A 22,315-nucleotide genomic window follows, 5' to 3' on the forward strand; every position below is an offset into this window, starting at 1 on the left:
CATTTTTTATTAGTTTTTCATATATTCAAATTAAATACATAAGTGTGTGTGAATGAATTTTTCTTATACTTGCAAGTACACACAGAACAAAATGAACTAATCGAAAAGATAGTTGAGGGGCACCTGGGTGGCTCAGTTGGTTGGGTGTCTGACTTCAGCTCAGGTCATGATCTCACAGTTCATGAGTTTGAGTCATGCATCAGGATCAGTGCTTACAGCTCATGGCCTGGAGCCTGCTTCAGATTCTGTGTCTCCCCCTCTCTCTGCCCTTCCCCTGCTCATGCTCTATCTCTCAAAAATAAATAAACAATTTTTTTTAAAGGAGGGCACTGGTGATGAGCACTGGGTGTTTTATGTAATTGACAAATCACTGGATTCTACTCCTGAAACCAACATTGCATTGTATGTTAACCAACTAGAATTTAAAAGAAAATTTGAAAATAAAAAAGGAACAAATAGAACCTTGTTTTTTCCTAAACCTTTTTCATGCACACATGTACTTATGATCTATATTAGCTGAAACAGTCCAAAAGAGCTTCTTTATTCCAACTATTTATCACCCACCAGCCTATCTGCTTAAAATACTTAAGAACAAAGTTTCAGTTTGTACAAGTGCTGGTGCTAGGGCTGCAAGATATACACAAATTAGCCCGTTGCAGTTGTTATTATGAAAGAGCTTATAAGGTAGTCAAAGATACATATCTGAATAAAATAAAGATAGTACAAGAAAAAGTAGGCTATGTATAGTGGATGTGATGGTCATAAAATACTTTTTAAGTGTATATATGTCATAGACTCTAAGTCTAAAGTTCTTTCTTGGCCAGTAAGAAAGCAGATGCAGGATTAAAATGCAAGAGATGGCCAATGTCCAGAAAAAGACAAGATCCCCGAATAAAGGTTCTTGTCCTGTTTTTATTAGGATCAGCAAGCTTATAAACATGGTGATGGATGTGCACAAAGAGACAATGAAACTGTGAACATTAACTCATGGATATGAAGGAAAGGGGGGTCTTGGAGACATTCGGGGTTAGGGGTTTTGGTTAATACAAAACAAAATCCTGGCACTGACAGCCTGGCAGAAGGTTGTTTACAGCAGACATGAGGCAGCACCTCTCTTTATCTTAGCCAGCCTAGGGGATGAGACAGATAGAGTGAGTAACTTCAGGGTCAACAAGGCACCTTTTCTTTTGCTAATCAGCTCCACTCTGGGCAGCTTCACATGCAGCACAGCAGCAGTCTATAGCCCTATTTACCTGTTTACCTAACTTGGTCCTTCCCTCCTGTGAAAGCAATTTTCTGCTATACTACTAAGTTGGGGGATGCTTTCGCCCTGACTACCTAATCTTGCTTACCTCATATACCATTGTATTGGGGGCCTTTGCCCCCCTTCACTATTCTGGAAGCCTTTGTCCCCCCCAACTCTATTCTGGGGCCTTCGCTCCCCTTCTTTATCCTTATTCCCCTAATCTTGTTTACCTAAACTTGGGTGTGAGCATCCTATGGCTTTGTAATTCTTTGTGCCTTTTTTACGCATTGGTGCAAGCCCAGGGAATTCCTAAACTTGTTCCTCACATATTTACTTATTTTGAAAGAGAGAGTGCAAACAGCAGGGGAAGGGAGCAGAGAAAGGGAAAGAGAGAGAATCCCAAGCAGGCTCCACACCAGCAGCATGGAGGCCAATATGGGGCTTGAACCCATGAATCATGTAATCATGACCTCAGCCAAAACCAGGAGTCACTTAACTGACTGACACACCCAGACACCCTTAGTCATAAAGTAATTCAAACTTATTAATTTAGTACATTTAATGGAATAGATAGTAACTAACAAAGTAATTAAGTAGGAGGCCTATTTGAGTTTCATTAGAAGTCTGATCTGATTGGAGGAAGATGGTATAGACTCAAGGTAACAACGAATCATACTATAAAAATCATTTTACCTTCCTAACGATGACCCATTTGGTGCAAGAGCAAAGAATTTAAATTCAGCCTTTGTGGAAATTGTTGCAACATTCACGGGAGAAAATACAGAACTAGATATCTAATTGGATGCTTCTGTATAATATAGAAGCATGAGCACAGAGGCCTGAGATATTTAAATCCCAAATGACACTGAGTAAAAATAAAATACAATCTGTCTGCAGCATTCAGCTATCAGGGGCCAGCACAGAAAGGCTTGCCCATCACAGGTAGTTTCTGAGTCACTAAATTTAAATAATCAACAAAAAAAAGTTTATATTTGGAAAAATGAGGAATCAAATATTTTTAAAAGTGTAAATGATTATTTTACTCATTTCCTTTGGTTAATCTGCAATCAAATGGCAAAAAAAAAGAGGTATTTCTCATTTAAGTAGGGTGAATCCATTCATTTTGAGTAGCAAATAAACAGTTTTACTTATTTGTATCCTAATCAAAATTTATATAGATAGATATGAGATTTTTTACTCACTGTGAAAGGGTATATGCAAACTTAAGATTTTTTTCTACTTTTTTTTACCAGTAATAGTTGAGATATCACTATACAAATACTAATTTGTGTAAATTGAACCCATATGAACCACATATGATATTTACTGAAATCTAAAAGAAAATCAGTTATCATCCATATTTCAGTTTTCATATATCAGCAGAAAGACGGTACATGCATACACACTCACACACACACACGGAAGCCTATAAATCAAAGGTATGTTTATTACTCTTGTTTTCCTCTTTATTTTTAACAAACAAGTCAGTTTTAAAATCCAGAGATGGAAATGTATGTGTTAAATTCTGCTGTATCCACCTGTTTTTAACATTCTTTTTTTACTGGTCAAGATAAATGTCTTTTGGCATGAGACCACTCTTGCATGTAAGTAATATAAACGTGGCAAAGTAGTAATATATAACTAGAGAAAGGTTTATTAAGATATATCTAATGTCTCAGTAAATACTAAAAACAATGTGGGTGGAAATAGTCACAAACATAGTGTTCATTATTCTTAAATCAGAGATACGTTCATTGTTTCAAACTTAACAAGTCTTAAATAAATCATGGTTTCTTTTTTCTAAATGTTTATTATTTATTTTGAGAGACAGAGAGTGCGCACAGGCTCGTGAGTGGGGGAGGGGCAGAGAGAGAGAGTGAAAGAGAGAAACCCAAGCAATCTCCACTCTCTCCCTATACAGCCCAACTCTGTGCTCAATCTCAAGACCATGAGATTATGACCTGAGCCAAAATCAAGAATCCTATGCTCAACCCACTTAGCCACCTAGATATCCCAAACAAATTATGATTCTTAGAGAATTCAATAAATGTAATCATTTTATGGTCAATTAGGTATTTGGTTTTTTTTAAATGTTTTTAAATATATATATCTATATTTTTTTTATTTTTGAGAGACAGAGTGTGATCAGGGGAAGGGCAGAAAAAAGAGGGAGACACAGAATCCAAAGCAGAATCCAGGCTCTGAGCTGTCAACACAAAGCCCGATGTGAGATTCAAACTCACAAACTTTGAGACCATGACCTGAGCCAAAGTCAGGCACTTAACCGACTGAGCCACCCAGGCACCCCAATGAGATATTTATTTTTAAAGCACAAGAATTCATATTCCAACTTTGTTTTTAATTGAGGTGTTACTTGTGTATTATATTTGATCTGTAATGACTGACTACTGATATAAAGCAACGAAAGTGCACATAAATCATATATCTTATGGACGATACCTAAATTTACAATCAAACTTTCTCTAAATTCTATACCCAAACACTTTAACTTCTGCCAGCAACATAACCATGAAACTTGTCGGGACTACTGTCTCAAGATTAAGACCGTAAAGAACATAATGTGTTGAAATAAATCCTTTGTGATTTACAGATGGTATTTTTCTGAGTGTTAAAACTTTTTTTTTGAGCGTTTATTTTTCTGAGTGTTAAAACTGAGAGGTAAAACTGTGTTCTACCATTTCTTGATCATTTCTGTAGCATTTTGGAAGAATAAAGAAGAATGGATGGAAAAAAATTGCTCTTCTGTGAATGAATTCCTTCTCCTGGGAATTAGCAATAACCCTGGAATTAAAGTGACCCTATTTATCATATTTCTAGTTGCTTATCTCATCATTCTGGTTGCAATCCTTGGGATGATCATTTTAATCAGAATGGATTCCCAGCTTCACACACCAGTGTATTTCTTCCTCAGCCACCTCTCCTTCTGTTATTCTACAGCAATAGGACCCCAGATGCTGGTAGGCCTCACTGCAAAGAACAAGTCAATTCCCTTCTATGGCTGTGCTCTGCAATTCTGGATCTTCTGCACCTTTGTAGATTCTGAGTGTCTACGGTTGGCAGTGATGGCCTTTGATCCCTACAAGGTCATTAGCAACCCCTTGCTCTACACGGCCAACACGTCCAGCAGAGTGTGCTTTCTGCTCATGGCTGGGGTTTACATGATGGGAATTGTGGATGCTTCTGTAAATACAATATTAATATTTCACTTATGTTTCTGTGAGTCAAATGTGATCAACGACTTCTTCTGTGATGTCCCACCTCTCCTTTTGCTATCTTGCTCAGACACACAAGTTAATGAATTAGTGATATTCACCATTTTTGGCTTCATTGAGCTGATTACCCTTTCAGGGCTCTTTGAGTCTTACTTTTAGATCATCCTGGCAGTGATAAAGATCCGCTCTGCTGAGGGGAGGTTCAAAGCTTTCTCCACCTGCGCCTCCCACTTAACTGCTGTTGCAACTTTCCAGGGGACCCTGCTCTTTATGTATTTCCGGCCAAGTTCTTCCTACTCTTCCTACTCTGATCAAGACAAAATGACCTCCTTGTTTTATACCCTTGTGATTCCCATGTTAAATCCTATGATTTACAGCCTCCGGAACAAAGATGTGAACAAAGGTCTGACAAAAAATTAAAAATAGACGGTGGTTTCATTGAAAACTTATATGTATGCATTTTTTTTCTCACAATCTTACACTATAAATCATGGAAATCAGAATTGTTTTGGCTATAAGCGTGTGATTCAATAAGTATTTATAACATGTACCAGCCATGCCAAAATGTGTCATTCCCTAAATACTCCAGGCTTCATTTTATACATTGAATTTATGTTGGTACTCCTTATTTGTGTGAAATTTTCAGATTCCAAGTTTGCCAAATTTTTGTCTTCAGTCTTTCATTTGTGTATGAATTTAATTTTCTAAATGCTATTGAGTATTTTCTAAGTACCTTTATGTGCTTTGAATTTCATGGTGAATCCAGCAGTTTATTTACTAATAAATCTCATTGCCTAATGGAAGTTACAATTTTATTTTATTTTATTTTATTTTTAATTTTTTTTAACGTTTATTTATTTTTGAGACAGAGAGAGACAGAGCATGAACGGGGGAGGGTCACAGAGAGAGGGAGACACAGAATCTGAAACAGGCTCCAAGCTCTGAGCTGTCAGCACAGAGCCCGACGCGGGGCTCGAACCCACGGACCGTGAGATCATGACCTGAGCCGAAGTCGGACGCTCAACCGACCGAGCCACCCAGGCGCCCCTGGAAGTTACAATTTTAATTAACACTCAGATTATTTATAAAACTATAATTACCCATAATGTAAAAAAAAAGAAAGAAAGAAATGCTAAACGCTATAAAACCAAAGTACATTTTTCAAATACAGTGAAGGAAATTGTTGTTTGAGATGACTTCAAATCCACTTGTTTATGACAAAATAAAATTGTTTTTGAGAGTAAAGTTGTTTTGATATAAGGATATCAAAAGGATATAAGGATATAAGGATGAAATAGGTTTTCCAGGATTTTGTTATCTCATATGTTTTTACTGATAATAACTCAGTAGCTCAACTGATGAAGGGCCCCACTGGGAGCTTATGAATAAACACACATGAAGAATCAACTATGGCAAAGGAGTACTTAGACTCTAAATATTGATTCTTGTGAGGACCACCTAAGAGGGTTCTGTCTGAGCAAGGCTACAATATATATCTCTATGTGTATTGCAGCATTATTTACAATAACCAAGGCATGAAAGCAAGCCAGTGTCCATTAATAAATGAACAGATAAAGAAGGTGTGATGTATATATACAATGAAATATTATTCAGCTGTAAACTAGAATAAGATCTTGCCACCTGCAGTAACATGGACAGACATAGAGGCCGTTATGCTAAGTGAGGTCACTCAGACAGGGAAAGACAAATACCATATGATTTCATGTATATATGGAATCTCAAAAAACAAGTGAATAAACAGACAATCAAAAGGCAGACAAGAAACTCATAAATGCAGAGTTTTGTTGTTTGCCAGAGGGGAAGTGGGGGCGGGGGAGGTGTGCAAAATTGGTGAAGGGGATTAAGAGGTACACACTTGCAGTTATAAATAAGTCACAGGGAGGAAAAAATACAGCGTAGGTGATATAGCCATTCATATTGTAGTAACAGTATCGGCAACAGATGATGACTACACTTAGTGCGAGCACTGAGTAATGCACAGAGTAGTCACATGACTATGCTGCACACCTGAGCCTGATATAACATTGCACATCAGCTATACTCAATAGTAAATTTTTAAAAAAATTAAATTTAATTAAAATAATATCTCTCCAATGACCTCGGGTCAATAAGCTCCTGCCTGGTAACAGTGACTCTTCCACTGGCGGTGGCAAAAGCCAATAGCCAGGTAGCAGCAGCCTGTGCAGAAGATCATCCTGCCCATGATGCTCATGATGAGTGATTCTGTCATTCCCTAGCAACGTGCTCTAGCAACAGGGGACTGTTACTTTTGCACTGGCAACCGGACGTCAGCTCAGGATTGGCTGAACCGTCTCTCCTGAGCACCAGCTCCCCTAAAGGTGCACTTCGACTAAATTTGAACTCCATTCCTTTCATCTCTCCCTGCCTGGAGCACTAGTGTGACTAATCTATCATTCACTGGAGTATATTATCCTTTATTGGCTTATTTGGAGACATTATTGTGTATGCCATTGCTTAGTGAAACTCCCACTGTGAACCTGCGTTAAATACATTGCTGGCAAAGACAAACCAGTCTCTGAGCATTAATTTGCTTCCCAAAGCGAAACAGAAGTTGAAAAGTAATTCTCGCAAATTCAGACAATTAGTCTGGGATCTAAAAGATAAGTAGGAATTCGCTGAGAGATGCACTAGGTAGAGAAAGCATTCTATGCTGATAGATCAGCAACTAGAGGGTCCCCAGGGGGACAGGACCACGTCATTTCTGTGGAATTTAAAGAAAACCAGTAAGGCTGGGCTGTAGTGCTACCATTCACCACTCAGTCACTTCCTCCAGGGGCTTTCCTTCCCTCTAGCACTAGCTAAGCTTGGGTCCCACACCACCCTGAGCCTGGGAACTTTGTTGAATCTACTCTGTTTCCTAAATCGTTACCTTCAAGGTGGGGTAATGAAAACTCAGAGTTTAAGGACTGGGTATTTTCATCTCTTTGCTCAAGCCCCGCTATAGCATCTGGGTAAAGAAAAAATGAAAAAAGATCCAAAAAGTTAATTGTTATTGAATGTTTATTCATGGGAAGTAAAAGAAAAAATCGCTGAGGTCAAGTATGTGCCTTAAGTACGTTTTTGTATCACATACGTAAGCATGTAAAGTAGTTGTGGATGCTAAACGTAAGGGAAGCTTAAAGGCATATAAGTTACTTGGGAAAATAAACCAAAGAACTCTAATCTGGGCGTTCACAAGGTATTTGACAACTTAATTTGGTTCTGCTCCAGTTTGTGCATGATCCCATTGAGACAGGGAATTGGAAGGGACCCCGTGAGAGAAAAAGCTGCTTCTTTTCCGGCTTCCATTCTTGCAAGCACCTGCACCCCACCGCATCTACGCATGCCTTGTAATGTAAATAACATATGTCCTCCTTGTAAGGGACAAATGTCTGCTACAATTACATAAACTAAAAGTCACTCAATGGCTAGGACTACCTAGGTGCCATTGTAGAAGGCTTTGGTGAAAACACTTCAGATTTCCAGTAAAAACCAAGTAGGACAATGAGGCTCCTCTTTTGTCCAGGGTGATATTCTTTCTGACATTCTGAGACATGGTACAGGAAGGTATAGAGGTAGAAAAATACATAACGAAATAAAACAAGGGGGGGATGCTTCCTTTAGTCAAAATCTCTCCTCAATTAGGCAATGCTATTCAGACATTTTACCTATCAGTTAGGTTCTTTCATGAAGTACAGCATGTTAGGAGTGTAATTTAATCAGAACAAAGCCCAGACACAGATGGGTGTCAATCTTAGGAGCACAAAGATGCCATCTACCAACACATTGCCCCTTCATAGGACAACTGTAATGTATTTAAGCTCGGATTTGATCTACATATTGGCTCCTATAAGACAATCTAAGTCTGATGTGTGAACTAAAAAGAAGGAGATGTAGGGCACCTGAGTGGCTCAGTCGGTTAACAATCTGACTTCGGCTCAGGTCATTATCTCACAGTTTGTGAGTTTGAGCCCCTCATCGGGTTCTCTGCTGTCGGTGCAGAGCCCCGTTCAGATCCTCTGTGTCCCTCTCTCTCTACCACTTCCCTGTGTATACTCTCTGTCTTTCTCAAAAATAAAATAAACATTAAAAAAAGAAGCAAACGTTAAGTCTATTAAATGAGGCACTGTAAACTCAATGAACAAGTGTCTAAAAATAGAATCAACTGATCTATAAAATTTGCAAAATCCCTGTGCCTAAATCTGTGAGAGTGGGAGACGTGTAACTGCTTCACGGAAACTGGGGAATTCAAGAGTGAACGAGGGCTAAGGGGCTGCCCAAGATTTCTGTCTTGATTGTCCACAGAAAATCAGAGAAAGTTAGCATCAAAATATTTTATGTTAACTTCTTTAATCCAATCCTTACCATTCCCTTTACCATCTATATCTGTAACCCACATACTTCTCAGAGCATACCCGCCACCTGTTGGCAGGAAATGTAACTGTCCCAGTAAGACATTATCAATGTCTGCATGTGATGAGCCAATAACACATGTCCCTTCCTTCATCTCAGTTCCTTATTTCTGCACAGGCACTGGCATCTTTAAACATAAGCAGATTAATGTGTATGTGTAATTACACAAGCAATTATTTCTATATTGTGAAAAGCTTAGCAAAATTTGCTAAATGCTGTACTGCTTCTCACTACTTTGCTAAGTGCCTTTAGAGGCAGCGAATATAACCTAGTTTGATATCCTCCCTAGAAAAAGGCTATGAACCGGAGAAGCAGCAACAACGTTGGGTCTGACTCTATTCCCAACTCACTATAATTGTGACCTTTGACAAATCACGTTTCCTCATCAGATCTCAGTACCACCCTGTCAAAAGAGGAGTTTCAACTGGATAATCTTTATTGTGTGTTCCAGGTGCCACATTCTCCATCTATATTGATTTGATTCTATCAATGAATAATGCACAAGCCTACTTCTATCTGTGGGAAGATTAAAAAAAAGAATAACAGATGGGTGGCAATATATTCATACCAAAGGACTACATTACATCACTAGGTCAATTTGACCCAAAATAAGGGTGGTAATAAGGACAGATAGCATGAGTTACAGAAACCCCAGTACCATTAAGCTGGACTCATTTAACTTTCCTTCTGTTCTGGCATTTTGACTTTAAGAGACACTTAATAATAGCAGATACCCAACTTTATTAGTCATCAGGAAACCACATATTCTACCTAATGGCTAATATTAAAATGACAGACAACATTAAGTGTTGATGAGGATGTGGAACAGCCAGACGACTCACACACTGAAAGTGTGATAGTGGAAATATGGATTGGCATGCTTCTTTAGAAAACCATATGATGATATTTATTAAGTCTAAATTTTATACAGATGTGTGTGCACACATTTCCAAATCCTGGTCGTATATGCCTGGTCTTACATAAGTCCCAAAGGGAGTATAAAAATGTTGAAAAGACATTTTGTGTATTGGTAAAAAGAAAACAACTCAATTGCCTATCAACATTAAAGTAGATAAATAATGGTATTTTTGTACAAAGAATACTATTCAATAATGGGAATAAACGTACCGCAACTGAGGAAACATCATGAATGGATTGCCCAAGTATGTTGTTCAATGAAGCAACACATATTGTAAGCATCGGCATAAGTGTGATTCAAAAATATACTAACCTGATATATCGTGATAAAAGTCAAGAAAATATTTACTCCTTGGGCTAAGTGAATAAAAACTTAGGAGGGAGCATGTAGAAGTCTTTGTTGATTCTGGTTTTGTTCCCATTCTTGGTCTGGGTCCTGGTTGTACAGGTGTTTGTTGTTGTTGTTGTTGTTTTAATTCATCTAACAGTATGTTTATTATTTAAGCATTCTCCATATGTATATTCCACATCAAAAAGACTTTCCAGGGGTGCCTGGGTGGCTCCGTCTGTTAAGCATCTGACTTCAGCTCAGGTCATGATCTCACACTCTGTGAGTTCAAGCCCTGCGTAGGACTCTGCACTGACAGCTCAGGTCAGAGCCTGGAGCCTGCTTCCAATTCTGTGTCTCCTTCTCTCTGCTCCTCTCCTATTTTCTCTCTCTCAAAAATAAATAAACATTAAAAAAATTTACAAAAAAAAAAAAAAAAAGACTTTCCAAAAGCAAGGCCTATTCACCTTTAGATTGTAAGAAATTGCAGAATGTTTTAAAGTTTTATCCCTAGAATGCTTTATACACAATAAATCTGGTCTATTTTTAAAAATGAATGGAAAAACTCTCAGAAGATATTTCAGTAAATAATTATATCTTTTGTTGTTGAAAAAAAGCAAAGATGTCTTATTCAATCCATAAGCACTCCGAATCCTGTTTAAAGCAACAAAGGGACTTAGTGAACCTGGTTTTCCCTGCTGCCATTATCATGCATAAAACTTTTTCATAGTGACCCATGACTCAGGGCCATTCAACTATTTTCTTTTTTATCTTATCTTATCTTATCTTATCTTATCATCTCATTTACATTTATTTACTTATTTTGAGAGAGAGAGAGAGAGAGAGAGAGAGAGAGAGAATGAATGAGAATCCCAAGCAGGCTCCATATTGTCATTGCAGAGCCCAAAACAGGGCTCAAGACCAGGAACCGTGAGATCATGACGTGAGCTGAAGTCTCACACTTAACCAACTGAGCCTCCCAGGCCCCCAGGGCCATACAACTACTTTCTAAAGACAGGACTTTTTAAGTAGACAGCTGCCTTTATAGGATTACATATAGAAGCTCAGTGGCATCAGGGAAGTCATGTAGACACAGATTTTTTTTTCCCACTTGCTTGTGTCTCATGTCTTAAATTCCAACTGCCAATTTTTCGTAATGTGAGAAAGGCAACTTCAATTAAAAACAAATCCCTTTAGGATGGTAATCATCCAATTTGTAATAATCATATAATCACTAAGGCTCAGATTTTAATGGAAAACTTTGGAAGGAAGTTAGACTAACTGGTCCACAGGGGCAGTCAAGTTGAAGAAGGTAAATTTAGGTTCTAACTACACTGAGTGCAACCTGAAGAAATTTGTTTTCCCTGGAGACAGAGAAGCATCTGATGAGAAAATGAGTTTGAAAAAAAAAAAAAAAAAAAAAAAAAAAAGAGTTCTCTGGTAACACCAATTATTAATTGAACACAAAGATTTGGCATTCACTGGATTTTTTTAAAGAAATAAATTAACTGCAATAAGGCAAAATATAGAGCAAGAATACATTATTTAAGTTATAACCAAAAGTAGACTTTAACAACAGATAAGCATCTGTACTGACCAGCATCCTGCAATAATTCATCTATTATAAAATGTCACTCAGGACAGGGCCAATACAGAGTGTTCCCCAAGATTGCCTGTTTGCACAACCTCAGGAGAATCATTTTATTTATTTTCTTGGCTCCTTAGATTTGTGAAATGCAGTGTTTATTTGACACATTTATATATTGGAGTTATTACCACCATAGCGTTAATAACACCTGCATCCCATCATGTAATTATTTTTTTTGTAGTGAGAACATTTAAAATCTACTCTCATAGCAACTTCGAAGTATCTAATACAATATTGTAACTATAATCACAATGTTGTTCATTAGATCTTCAGAATGTGTTCATCTTATAACTTCAAGTCTGTACTCTTTGACCAACATCTCCCAATTCCCACACCCCCATTGCCCCTGGTAAATATCATTCTACACTCTACAAGTCTCTGTGAGTTTGGCTTTTTTAGATTAGACTCATAAATCATACCATACAGTGTCTGTCTTTTTCTGTCTGGCTCATCTCACTTAGCATAATGCCTTGAAGCTCATTACCCTGTAGTCGAAAAACTATTAAGGGCAAGTTCTTTGAGTCTTAAAAATATAATGTTTATGAAATTCCAGAACGTTACTGATTATTTCTGGATCCCACTTTCAGTATAAGTATAATGAGGTTGTTAAAGACAGCTCAGGAAACACAAGATAATGCTAGAAATATACGATGATATATATGGATAAGCTAAATAATATATGAAAACCACAAATAATTTGGTAAGATCTCCATACCTTTTCCATTACAAATTGAGTGCTAAAAAAAGTACATTTCTAGAAGAGAGAGTTGAGATGTTTTATAGGGCAGAATAATGGGAACACAGGTTTTAACTCCCTGTCCCAGCGAAGAAGTCCAAAGAACATTCAGGGACCAACATGGTTGACCAAGATACAGGAAGGTGGAGCATTTCATTTGTATCTGTACCAGTGGGATTTGGGTAGGCACAAATTTCTCATCTCCGTTTCTCTCAATTCTCAAAGTACTGCCATGAATAATGGCACACAAAACTTGTTTTTCAATAAACAGAAGTTGGCTTTGTTTCAAAAGCATTATCCCAACACATTTTTTAAATAAAAAATCATCCTTGTACAGGTGAGTTATGTACATATAAAGGTTGTTTATTACTCCTCTTTGTTGAACGTCCACCAGCCTAACAACAGGAAAATATTCAATACCCCACATTTACTGGCTCATTACTCATGCATATCCTATGCTAAAGGTTTTAGGAAAGTGAAAAGACGTATGTATAAATAAAGAACATAACTTGATGAAGAATGTACTAGGTATAGTAGATGTTATACAGTTGAAATAGGGAAGAATCCGGCTCTGAAAGCACGAAGTTAATCCACCATGGGAAAAGTACACTCCCTGTAAAAGGAGATAAAGTAGCATCCTTATCATCAGAGAGAGGGAATTTAGGGCCATAAAGGCTATACAAAAAAAAAAAAACAAAACTTTTTAATTCCACACTAATTTACTACCCCAAGGTCAAACCTCTTTGTCTTGTCAATTCTTCACAAATTTACCACTTCCTTGTCTAAAAGGTATAAAAGCTGCTTGATTTGGTCACTTCTTTGAGTGTCATATTTTTTATGGGGCTTCCATATGCAGGAAGTTAAGTGTATTTTTCTTCTGCTAACCTGTCTTATGTCAATTTAATTATTAGACCACTGAAAGAACCTAGAAGGGAAAGATTTTCCACCTGTACACAGTCAAAAAATCACTGCAATGGGAGTTGTTGGCGTGTTCCTATGAAAAAGGAACCAAACAATGACTAATGAAAAAAACAATATACAAGATTATCATGTTTCTAAATGGAAGGTAAAAGGGATGTTTCAGAAATGGAAGAAACAGAGCGAACAATGAAAAGGAACTGAAAATAATATTAAGTAGAAAATCTATTTGAATTTAATTAGACATCACTTTCACTGAAGGAGGGTGTAGATTCATAGTAACCATAAGCATAGACTTAGAATAAATTCTGATAAACTTCTGGCATTGATCAATTTGTTAAGGAGTGAAGAATTGAAAGTTCAGCCTTTGATGCAGCATTCATTGGCAGGGAGGGGGGGGGGGGGGGGGGGGGGAGGAAATACAGAAGCAGAAGTCTAATTAGTCACACTCACATAACCCAGAAGAGCAAAGGCAGAGTCTTTAGAGATTAAAGCCCCAACAGTCACAAGGTAGAAATAAAATGCCATCTATTTATTGTTCATGTATCAGAAATAAGAACAGAAAGATGCTCATTTCAGGTAGGTCTCTAAATAACCAAATTTTTAATTTTTTTTTTTAACGTTTATTTATTTTTGAGACAGAGAGACACAGAGCATGAACAGGGGAGGGGCAGAGAGAGAGGGAGACACAGAATCAGAAGCAGGCTCCAGGCTCTGAGCCATCAGCCCAGAGCCCGATGCGGGGCTCGAACTCACAGACCACGAGATCGTGACCTGAGCTGAAGTCGGATGCTTAACCGACTGAGCCACCCAGGCGCCCCAATAACCAAATTTTTAAAAAATATATACAGACTGGAAAACACCTTACTTTTTTTTTTGGAAAAATTAGGAATCAAGTATTAAGGAATTTATAAATGAATCATTTTATATCTGCTTAAGTCAGTTAAATAAATTCTGCAAACTAACATCTAAATAATGATATTTCTTTATTAGACTTATGTGGATTTGGCCTCATTTGTCATTTGTATAAGGGTGGTAAAGCTTTTCCCTATTTATATTTTCCTCTAGGTCAATAAGTATACCATCACTTTCTATCTCTGTGTAAGTGATACTGTACATTTAAGTGGCACATTTGCTCTATTTTTATCAAAAATAATAGAGATAACACATTATGAACACTAATATATACAAATCCAAGCCCATATAGACCACATGCCACAGCATTTAAGTCTAGAAAAATAAAAACGAGACCACCACTCACATTACCATTTAAGTTCTCAACAGATACACACATACATGTGTGTATATAAATTCAAGACTGAAGACTGTGTCTCTCAGAAACATTTATTTTTCTTCGCCTTTTTTATTTTAATGGAAAAGACAACTGAAAATTCAAAGATCTGCAAATTTGCATATGATAGTCTGTTGTTTCCACTTCATTTTATCACCTTTTTTTGTCTTTCAAGGTATTTGTCCTACAGCAAAAGTCAATCATACAAATGGATTCTCAGCGCTGTGTCAAACCAGTGAGGAAGAGTGATAGAATAGTTGTATAAAACATGTTCATATTTCAGTAAACACTAAAGTCAGCATACACCAAAATCTAACCCATACTAATTTTCATTTGTTATATGCGCTATCACGGTGAGTGATAAAATCAATTACCTTTCCTCAAGAAAGCAACTTATACTTTTGTTTCTTTTCGTCCAACTCATATTATCCAGTATCTTCTGACACTTTCTAAAAACTTTGTAGTTCCTCTTATATGATTTTGGCTCTAGAGAGAACTCACAGTTCATTTGGATCTGCTACTTGACATTGGACAACAGAAGCCAAGGCAAGTAACATATCTCAAGAATGACATGTATTTAGAATTCAAGTTTATCACCTTTCTATCCCCCAAATTTTTAGTTTTTTATAACACAGCAAGGCTTCTTTAATAGGGACACTCACCGGACTCTTTTCTGAGGATAAAGAAGACAACATAAAATCACGTTTTGTCTTATGGTGTTTTGGGTACCCAGAAAAGCCAAAGCCTGATCTATAATTTGCTTGGTCATTTTGGAAAGCAGTTTAGAACAAGCACAAAGAAGAATGGACAAAGAAAACTGCTCCTCCTTGACTGAATTCTTTCTCTTGGGAATTACCGACAACTCTGAGATCAAAGTGACTCTATTCACCACCATCCTGCTTATTTATCTCACTAATCTCCTGGCAAACCTCGGAATGATTATTCTAATTAGAATGAATTCTCAGCTGAACACACCAATGTACTTTTTCCTTAGCCACCTCTCTTTCTGTGACCTCTGTTATTCCACAGCAATTGGGCCCAAAATGTTGGTAGACCTTTTAGCCAAAAACCCATCAATCCCTTTCGTTGGCTGTGCTCTGCAATTCTTGATCTTCTGTATGTTTGTAGATTCCGAGTGCCTACTGCTGGCGGTGATGGCCTTTGATCGGTACAAGGCCATTAGCAACCCCTTGCTCTACACGGTCAACATGTCCAGCAGAGTGTGCTTCCTGCTCATGGCCGGGGTTTACCTGCTGGCAACGGCAGATGCTTTGATACACACGACACTAACATTCCGGTTATGTTTCTGTGGATCAAAGGAGATTAATCACTTCTTCTGTGATGTACCCCCTCTCCTATTGCTCTCTTGCGCAGACACACAACTCAACGAATTAGCAATATTCACCATTTTTGGCTTCATTGAACTGAGCACCATTTCAGGAGTCCTTGTCTCTTATTGTTATATAATCCTATCTGTCCTGAAGATCCACTCTGCTGAGGGGAGGTTCAAAGCTTTCTCCACCTGCACCTCCCACATAACTACTGTTGCAATTTTCCAGGGGACCATGATCTTCATGTATTTCCGGCCGATTTCTTCCTACTCTCTTGATCAAGACAAAATGACTTCCTTGTTTTACACCCTTGTGATTCCCATGTTAAACCCACTGATTTATAGCCTACGGAACAAGGACGTAAAAAGGGCCTTAGAAAAATTGAAAAACAAATTACAGTCTTAAGTATTTATAGTCTGTATATGTGCATACACCCACACACATATCGTGATTGTTGTTTTCATAAAATTATATGATATGATTTATTTATTATTATGGTATTTATTATTATGGTATTTTCTCAAATACTTAAAGAAATGAGTATCTGCATTAAAACTCAACCATAACAAGACACTGTATTTCCTCAAACCTGTCATGTGTCACTGTGGTCTTCAATTTATTTAAGAAACTCATTTGTGCAAAACATTCTGACTCTTCTAATTTTCCATATATTTATTTGTTTGCTTTTCATGTAAGCTTAATTACAAGTATACTTGGATTTATTATTGAGTGTTCACTAAGTACTTTTCATACATGTTAATATTTTGAATTTCATGATAAATACAGTAGGTTCCAAACTAATGAATCCTATAATCTAGAGGAATGAACAAACATTAATTAACTGAGCACCCAAATAAGTCTTAAAACATTCATGAAGTAAAAGAGTTGACAGTTACAAATCTAGAAAAAAAATGTCAAAAGCTAGTGTGTAGAAGAAAGGTTTCCTTCTATGATGATGTTTAGTCTCAGATCTAATTAAAAAAAATCAAGCTGGGGAAAATAAAAGATTCCAGGCAAAGGGTCTAACATTACAGAGGTCCTGAGGTTCTATACCATTTTGGGATTTAAATAGTCCAACATGCAAAGGTTATAAAGAGAAGTGTAAAGTTCCTTGGTAAATTACATCATTGTACTGAAATTATCCACAAGTCTTCCATAACTTCCAAAGGAAGATTTCCTTCCTATCTTCCTCCTTCTCTGCTCTGGTTAAATGTCCCTTTTTATAATTCATAGACAATGATCTCCTTTAAGCATTTTTTTTTTTTTAATATTGCTTGGCTTATTGCCTCCAAAATAAGATGGTAAGTGTTCTTTGTTCAAGGATTGAGCATTCCATCCCTGTTATCCAAAGTGCCTTCGTGGTGCCGGAGACAAGAAATGGCAAAACAAACATATACCCAATGAAATATTAGATAACATTTTTAAGAGCTTATTAGACATTGGTAACACAATTAACTGAGGGTATGATAAGTGATTTGAATATATATATTTTGTAACTCTCCAAAAAGTGTATAAAATGGTTGTGGATACTAAGGTAATGGATCTATAAAGAGCTACATACTAATTACATTAGAAACAAAGAGTATTTTCCCATGTATATGCTTGGTATCTATCAATTTCATCTGTCTGTGCTCAACTTTCTGATGGCTAAAGCAGTGAGTTAGCTTGTTGAGACAACATGGGTATGGCATATATTTGAGAGACTGTTTAAGACTCAAGGACAGGGGTGTCTGTGTGGCTCAGTTGGTTGAGCGTCTGATTCTTGACTTTGGCTCATGTCATGATTCCAAGAGCCTGCATTGGGTTCCACTGAATGTGGAGCTTGCTTAAGATTCTCTCCCTCTCTCCCTCTCCGCTTTCCCCCCACTAGCACTCTCTCTCTTTCTAAAAAAAAAATTTAAGAAATTAAAAAAAAAATTAAAAAAAAATTTTAAAGATTCAAGGATACTCTTACCAATTGCAATCATAGAAATTAAAAGTCACTGAATGCCTTAGATTTTCCATTTGCTATTTAGAAATGCCTTTGTGTGAAACCATTTCAGAAAAGATGTAAACCTAAGATTTTCTTGTTTTCATAGGGGCATTTGTGGGACCCCTTATCTGTCACACAGTATCACAGTGGAAAAAAATGCATGGAACATTTTCTGTTTTTAATAAAAGGAGTTAAGTGTTTCTACCTGAATGATATTTTCTCAATTAACACACACTATGTCAATATTGTTACTGATAAGCAGCAGCATGGTAGAAAACACTGTCTGAAATACATTGTCCAAAAATGAATGGGGTATAAGTAGATTGCTGGTAATTCAGAGAATGTACATATGTCTTCTAGGTAACTAGTCTCTCTCCCTTTCAACAGCTATACATTACAACATCCAAAGACGGATTTGACCTACATATAGCAGTTTTATCAGATCTGGTTTGACCTAGAGGGAAGAAAAATTTAAAGAGAAGGAAATTTTGAGTCCTATGAATGGGATTCCAAATATAGAATTGACTAATTTAATTAAACATGGACTTCTTTTCCTTGAATATGAGGGGTTTAATAACACATCATGGGGAACATTTTTAGATTTGTCGGTAGATGGCCTACAATGACTCTTCTATCTTATTTATTTTACATGAAAAAGGAGTATCACATCAAAATACTTTATGTACTCTAGCTTACTTCAACCTTCATCATTCCTTTCCTCTGTAACCTCTATCACATCCTTCTCACATATACCCAATAACTGATGGAAAATATTATTGTCTGGAGGCATCTGGGTGGCTCAGTGAGTTAAGTGTCTGACTCTTGCTTTTGGGGAAGGTCATGATCTTGTGGTTCGTTAATTCAAGCCCCTCATTGAGCTGCATGTTGACAGGGAAAAAACTGCTTGGGATTCTCTCTCCCTCTCTCTCTGTCCCTCCCCCACTCACTCTCTCTGTCTCTCTTGAAATAAATAAATAAACTTAAAAAGTTTTTAAAGAAAATATTATTGTCCAAATGTAGCTTTTTTTGAGTAAAGGGGAAGTCTTTAAAGATGATAATATAAGAGGTCTTAAATTTCCCTCCTCCCCAAATTAACAGCTACAGATGCTACAATTCCCTCTGAAAGAAATCAAGAAACTATCTGAGCAACTGTTATACATTGAGCAAATGAGAAAACCACACTGAATCAGAGAAAAAGCTAAGACAAAACTTTGCCATAAAATTTACAATTGGGAAGAAACTCCTGGCTACCAGCTTCTCCATGAGGTATGGAAGGTTTATATCCCCCCCCCCCACATCTAATGTCCCACCATTTAATAGTCCCACTAGAGGGATAGGCCTCCAAGTCCTCTGGCTCCAAAGGTCAATGAGTCTTATATCACAAGAGTCATAAGACTATAGAAATAAAATAGGAGATGCAGCTATCACACCAGGGCTCAGAGCAGAGATAATAGAAAAGACCATTCGTCAGTCTTTTCCTGAATGAGATTTATTTGTACAATTTAACAGACTGAGGGTCCGGCTTCTGATTTTGCATGCTTCTAGGGGCTGACTGGGATCCTCCCTGGACACCAAGGAGCCTGTGGACATGTCCCCAACTCTCTCCCTCCTGCCAACCCCAAGTCACCAGTATCTTCCTGGAAGGAATTTGAGAAGACTCAAATAAATAATATTATAACTGAGAGAAGATACATTTCATTTGATAGCAAACAATTACAAAGAACAATAAGAGACTACTATGAACATTTATATGCCAATGATTTGGACACCCTAGAAAAGGTAAATAAGTTTCTAGAACGTACAACTGACTGAGACTGAATCATGAAGAAATAGAAAATCTGAACAGACCAACTGCTATTAAAGAGGTTAAATCAGTATTCTAAAACCTCCTCAAAAAAGAAAATTCAGCACCAAATCCTTCATTGGTGAATTCTATCAAAATTTTATGAAGATGTCATAGACAATTCTTTGCAAACTCTTCAAAAAATTAGAAGAAACAATACTTTCAAACTCATTTTATGAGATCGGCATTACCCTAATACCAGAACCAGGCAGAGACACTGTAAGAAAATTAAAGACCAACATCCTTGATGGACATAGATGAAAAATCATCCACAAAATATTGACAAACCAAATTCAACAGTGAATAAAAAAGGACCATGAACCATAATCAAGTGTGTTTAGTCCAGGGATGCAAGAATGGTCCAACATCCCTAAATCAATCAGTGGGTTATACTATATTAATAAAACGAAAGATAAAAATCATATGATCATCTCAATAGCTGCAGTGAAAACAATTGACAAAATTCAACATCCTTTTATGATAAAGATCTCTGCAAACTGGGTAGAGAGTGAAATTACCTCAACATAAATAAAGATCATATGTAACAAGTCCACAGCTAACATAATACTCAACAGGGCACAGGTGAAACTTTCCCTCTCACATGAAGAACAAGACAAGGATGTCCACCCTTGCCACTTTTATTTAAAACAATAGTAAAAATCCTAGCCACACCAATTAAGAAAGAAAAGAATAAAAGCATCCAAATTGGAAAGGAAGAAATCCAACCATCTTTATTTGCAGATGACATGATATTGTATATATACAAGATCCTAAAGATGCCACCAAAAAGCAGTTAGAATTAATAAAAAAAAAATCAGTAAAGTTGCTGGATACAAAACTAATATACAAAAAAAATGAGTTTCTTTTTATGCACTAACAGTGATCAGCCAGAAAAATATTTTTTTTTTAAAAATGTCTTAACAACAAAAGAATAAAATACTTAGGTATAAATTAATCAAGGAGGTGAAAGAATTTTACAAATTTCACACTAAAAGCTATAAGATATTGATGAAGGAAATTGAAGAAGACACAATTGGAAAGAGATTCCATGCTCATACATTGGAAGAATTAATATTGTCAGTATGAAATCAGATACTGTGATGCCTACAGTTTTGTTCTGCTTTCTCAAGATTGGTTTGGCTTTTTAAGGTCTTTTTTCTTTGTTTCATAGAAATTTTAAGATTATTTTTCCTACTCATGTGATAATCACTGTTGGACTTTAGATAGGGATTGCACTAAATATGTAGATTGGTAAAATGGATATTTTAGGTAGGATGGCTATTTTAACAATATTTGGAAAGGACAGAAAATTATACTTTAATACTTCTTAACTTTGTAAAAATTGCAACAAATAAAGCACACCAAATTGTTTAAAAAAGCAAAAAAAGACTGTGGTGTTCCCTAAAACCTCTTCTGTGTACACATGCACCTATGATCTATATTAGTTGAAACAGTTTGCAAAACTCATATTTCCTCTTCTTTCTGTTACCCACTTATCGAATCACTTAAAATACCAACTAATATTAAATTAGGCATTATTTGTGAAAGTCCTGGTACTAGGGCTGCAGGGTATACAAAAATTAGCCAAGAGTAGCTATTATTTCTCAGGAGCTTACAATGGAGTAAAAGACTGAATGAAATGAAAATATATGAATGAAATATCTGAATGAATGAAATAAAATATCTAAATGAAATAAAAATAAGTCAAGAAAAAGTGCTGAATGGAGTGGATGTTACAGTCATAAAATAATTGGAATCCTGTTAGGTAATATGTGGTTGAAAGAATGCCATCGAATATGATTAATGAAAATATAAACATTGAAGAATTTTATACTTCCTTTTTTTAAATTTTTTTTAATGTTTAGTTATTTTTGAGAGAGAGAGAGTGAGGAGGGGAGGAGCAGGGAGAGGGAGACAGAGAATCTGAAGCAGGCTCTGCACTGTCAGTGCAAAGCCTGATATGGGACTTGAACCCAGAACCATGAAATCTTCACCTGAGCTGAAGTCAGATGCTCAACCAAATGAGTCATCCAGGTGCCCCAATTTTTATACTTACTAAGTGGGAAGGGGAAAGAGACTTTTTCCGAAGTGAGAGAACCAGGATAAACATCATTAATAATAAATAATTAACAAATAAAATAATCATTTTATTTAACAAATTTATTAATTTAATAAATTAAACAAAAGGAATAATATTTGAGATAAAATAATTAAATTTGAATTTCTTTAGAAGTCTGGAAGAAGACGCTATAAACTCAAGATAGCAATAAACCATACTACAAAAATCATCTCACCTTCCTAACAACAAACAATTTGGTGCAAGTACAAAGAATTGGTCTTTGCTGAAGTTGTCAGCTATGTTCACCAGGGAAAGTGCAGAATTAGAAATCGAATTAATCACATGTTTGTTTAAGTGT

At 36.5% G+C, this 22,315-nt stretch overlaps 1 protein-coding gene and 1 pseudogene across 1 annotated transcript; both read left to right on the plus strand.

The window, feature by feature from the left end:
- The first annotated feature begins 3,990 nt into the window (after positions 1 to 3,990).
- On the plus strand, positions 3,991 to 4,921 carry LOC125933763 (olfactory receptor-like protein OLF2; annotated as a pseudogene).
- Positions 4,922 to 15,552: 10,631 nt separating this feature from the next.
- On the plus strand, positions 15,553 to 16,488 carry LOC125911466 (olfactory receptor 5W2-like). Its single transcript, XM_049615339.1, has one exon. It carries the CDS (start codon positions 15,556 to 15,558, stop codon positions 16,486 to 16,488), a length of 933 nt encoding a protein of 310 aa, XP_049471296.1. The 5' UTR covers positions 15,553 to 15,555.
- Positions 16,489 to 22,315: the final 5,827 nt, after the last annotated feature.

This window comes from Panthera uncia, chromosome D1 (genome assembly GCF_023721935.1).
Source record: "Panthera uncia isolate 11264 chromosome D1, Puncia_PCG_1.0, whole genome shotgun sequence".
Lineage (NCBI taxonomy): Eukaryota > Metazoa > Chordata > Mammalia > Carnivora > Felidae > Panthera > Panthera uncia.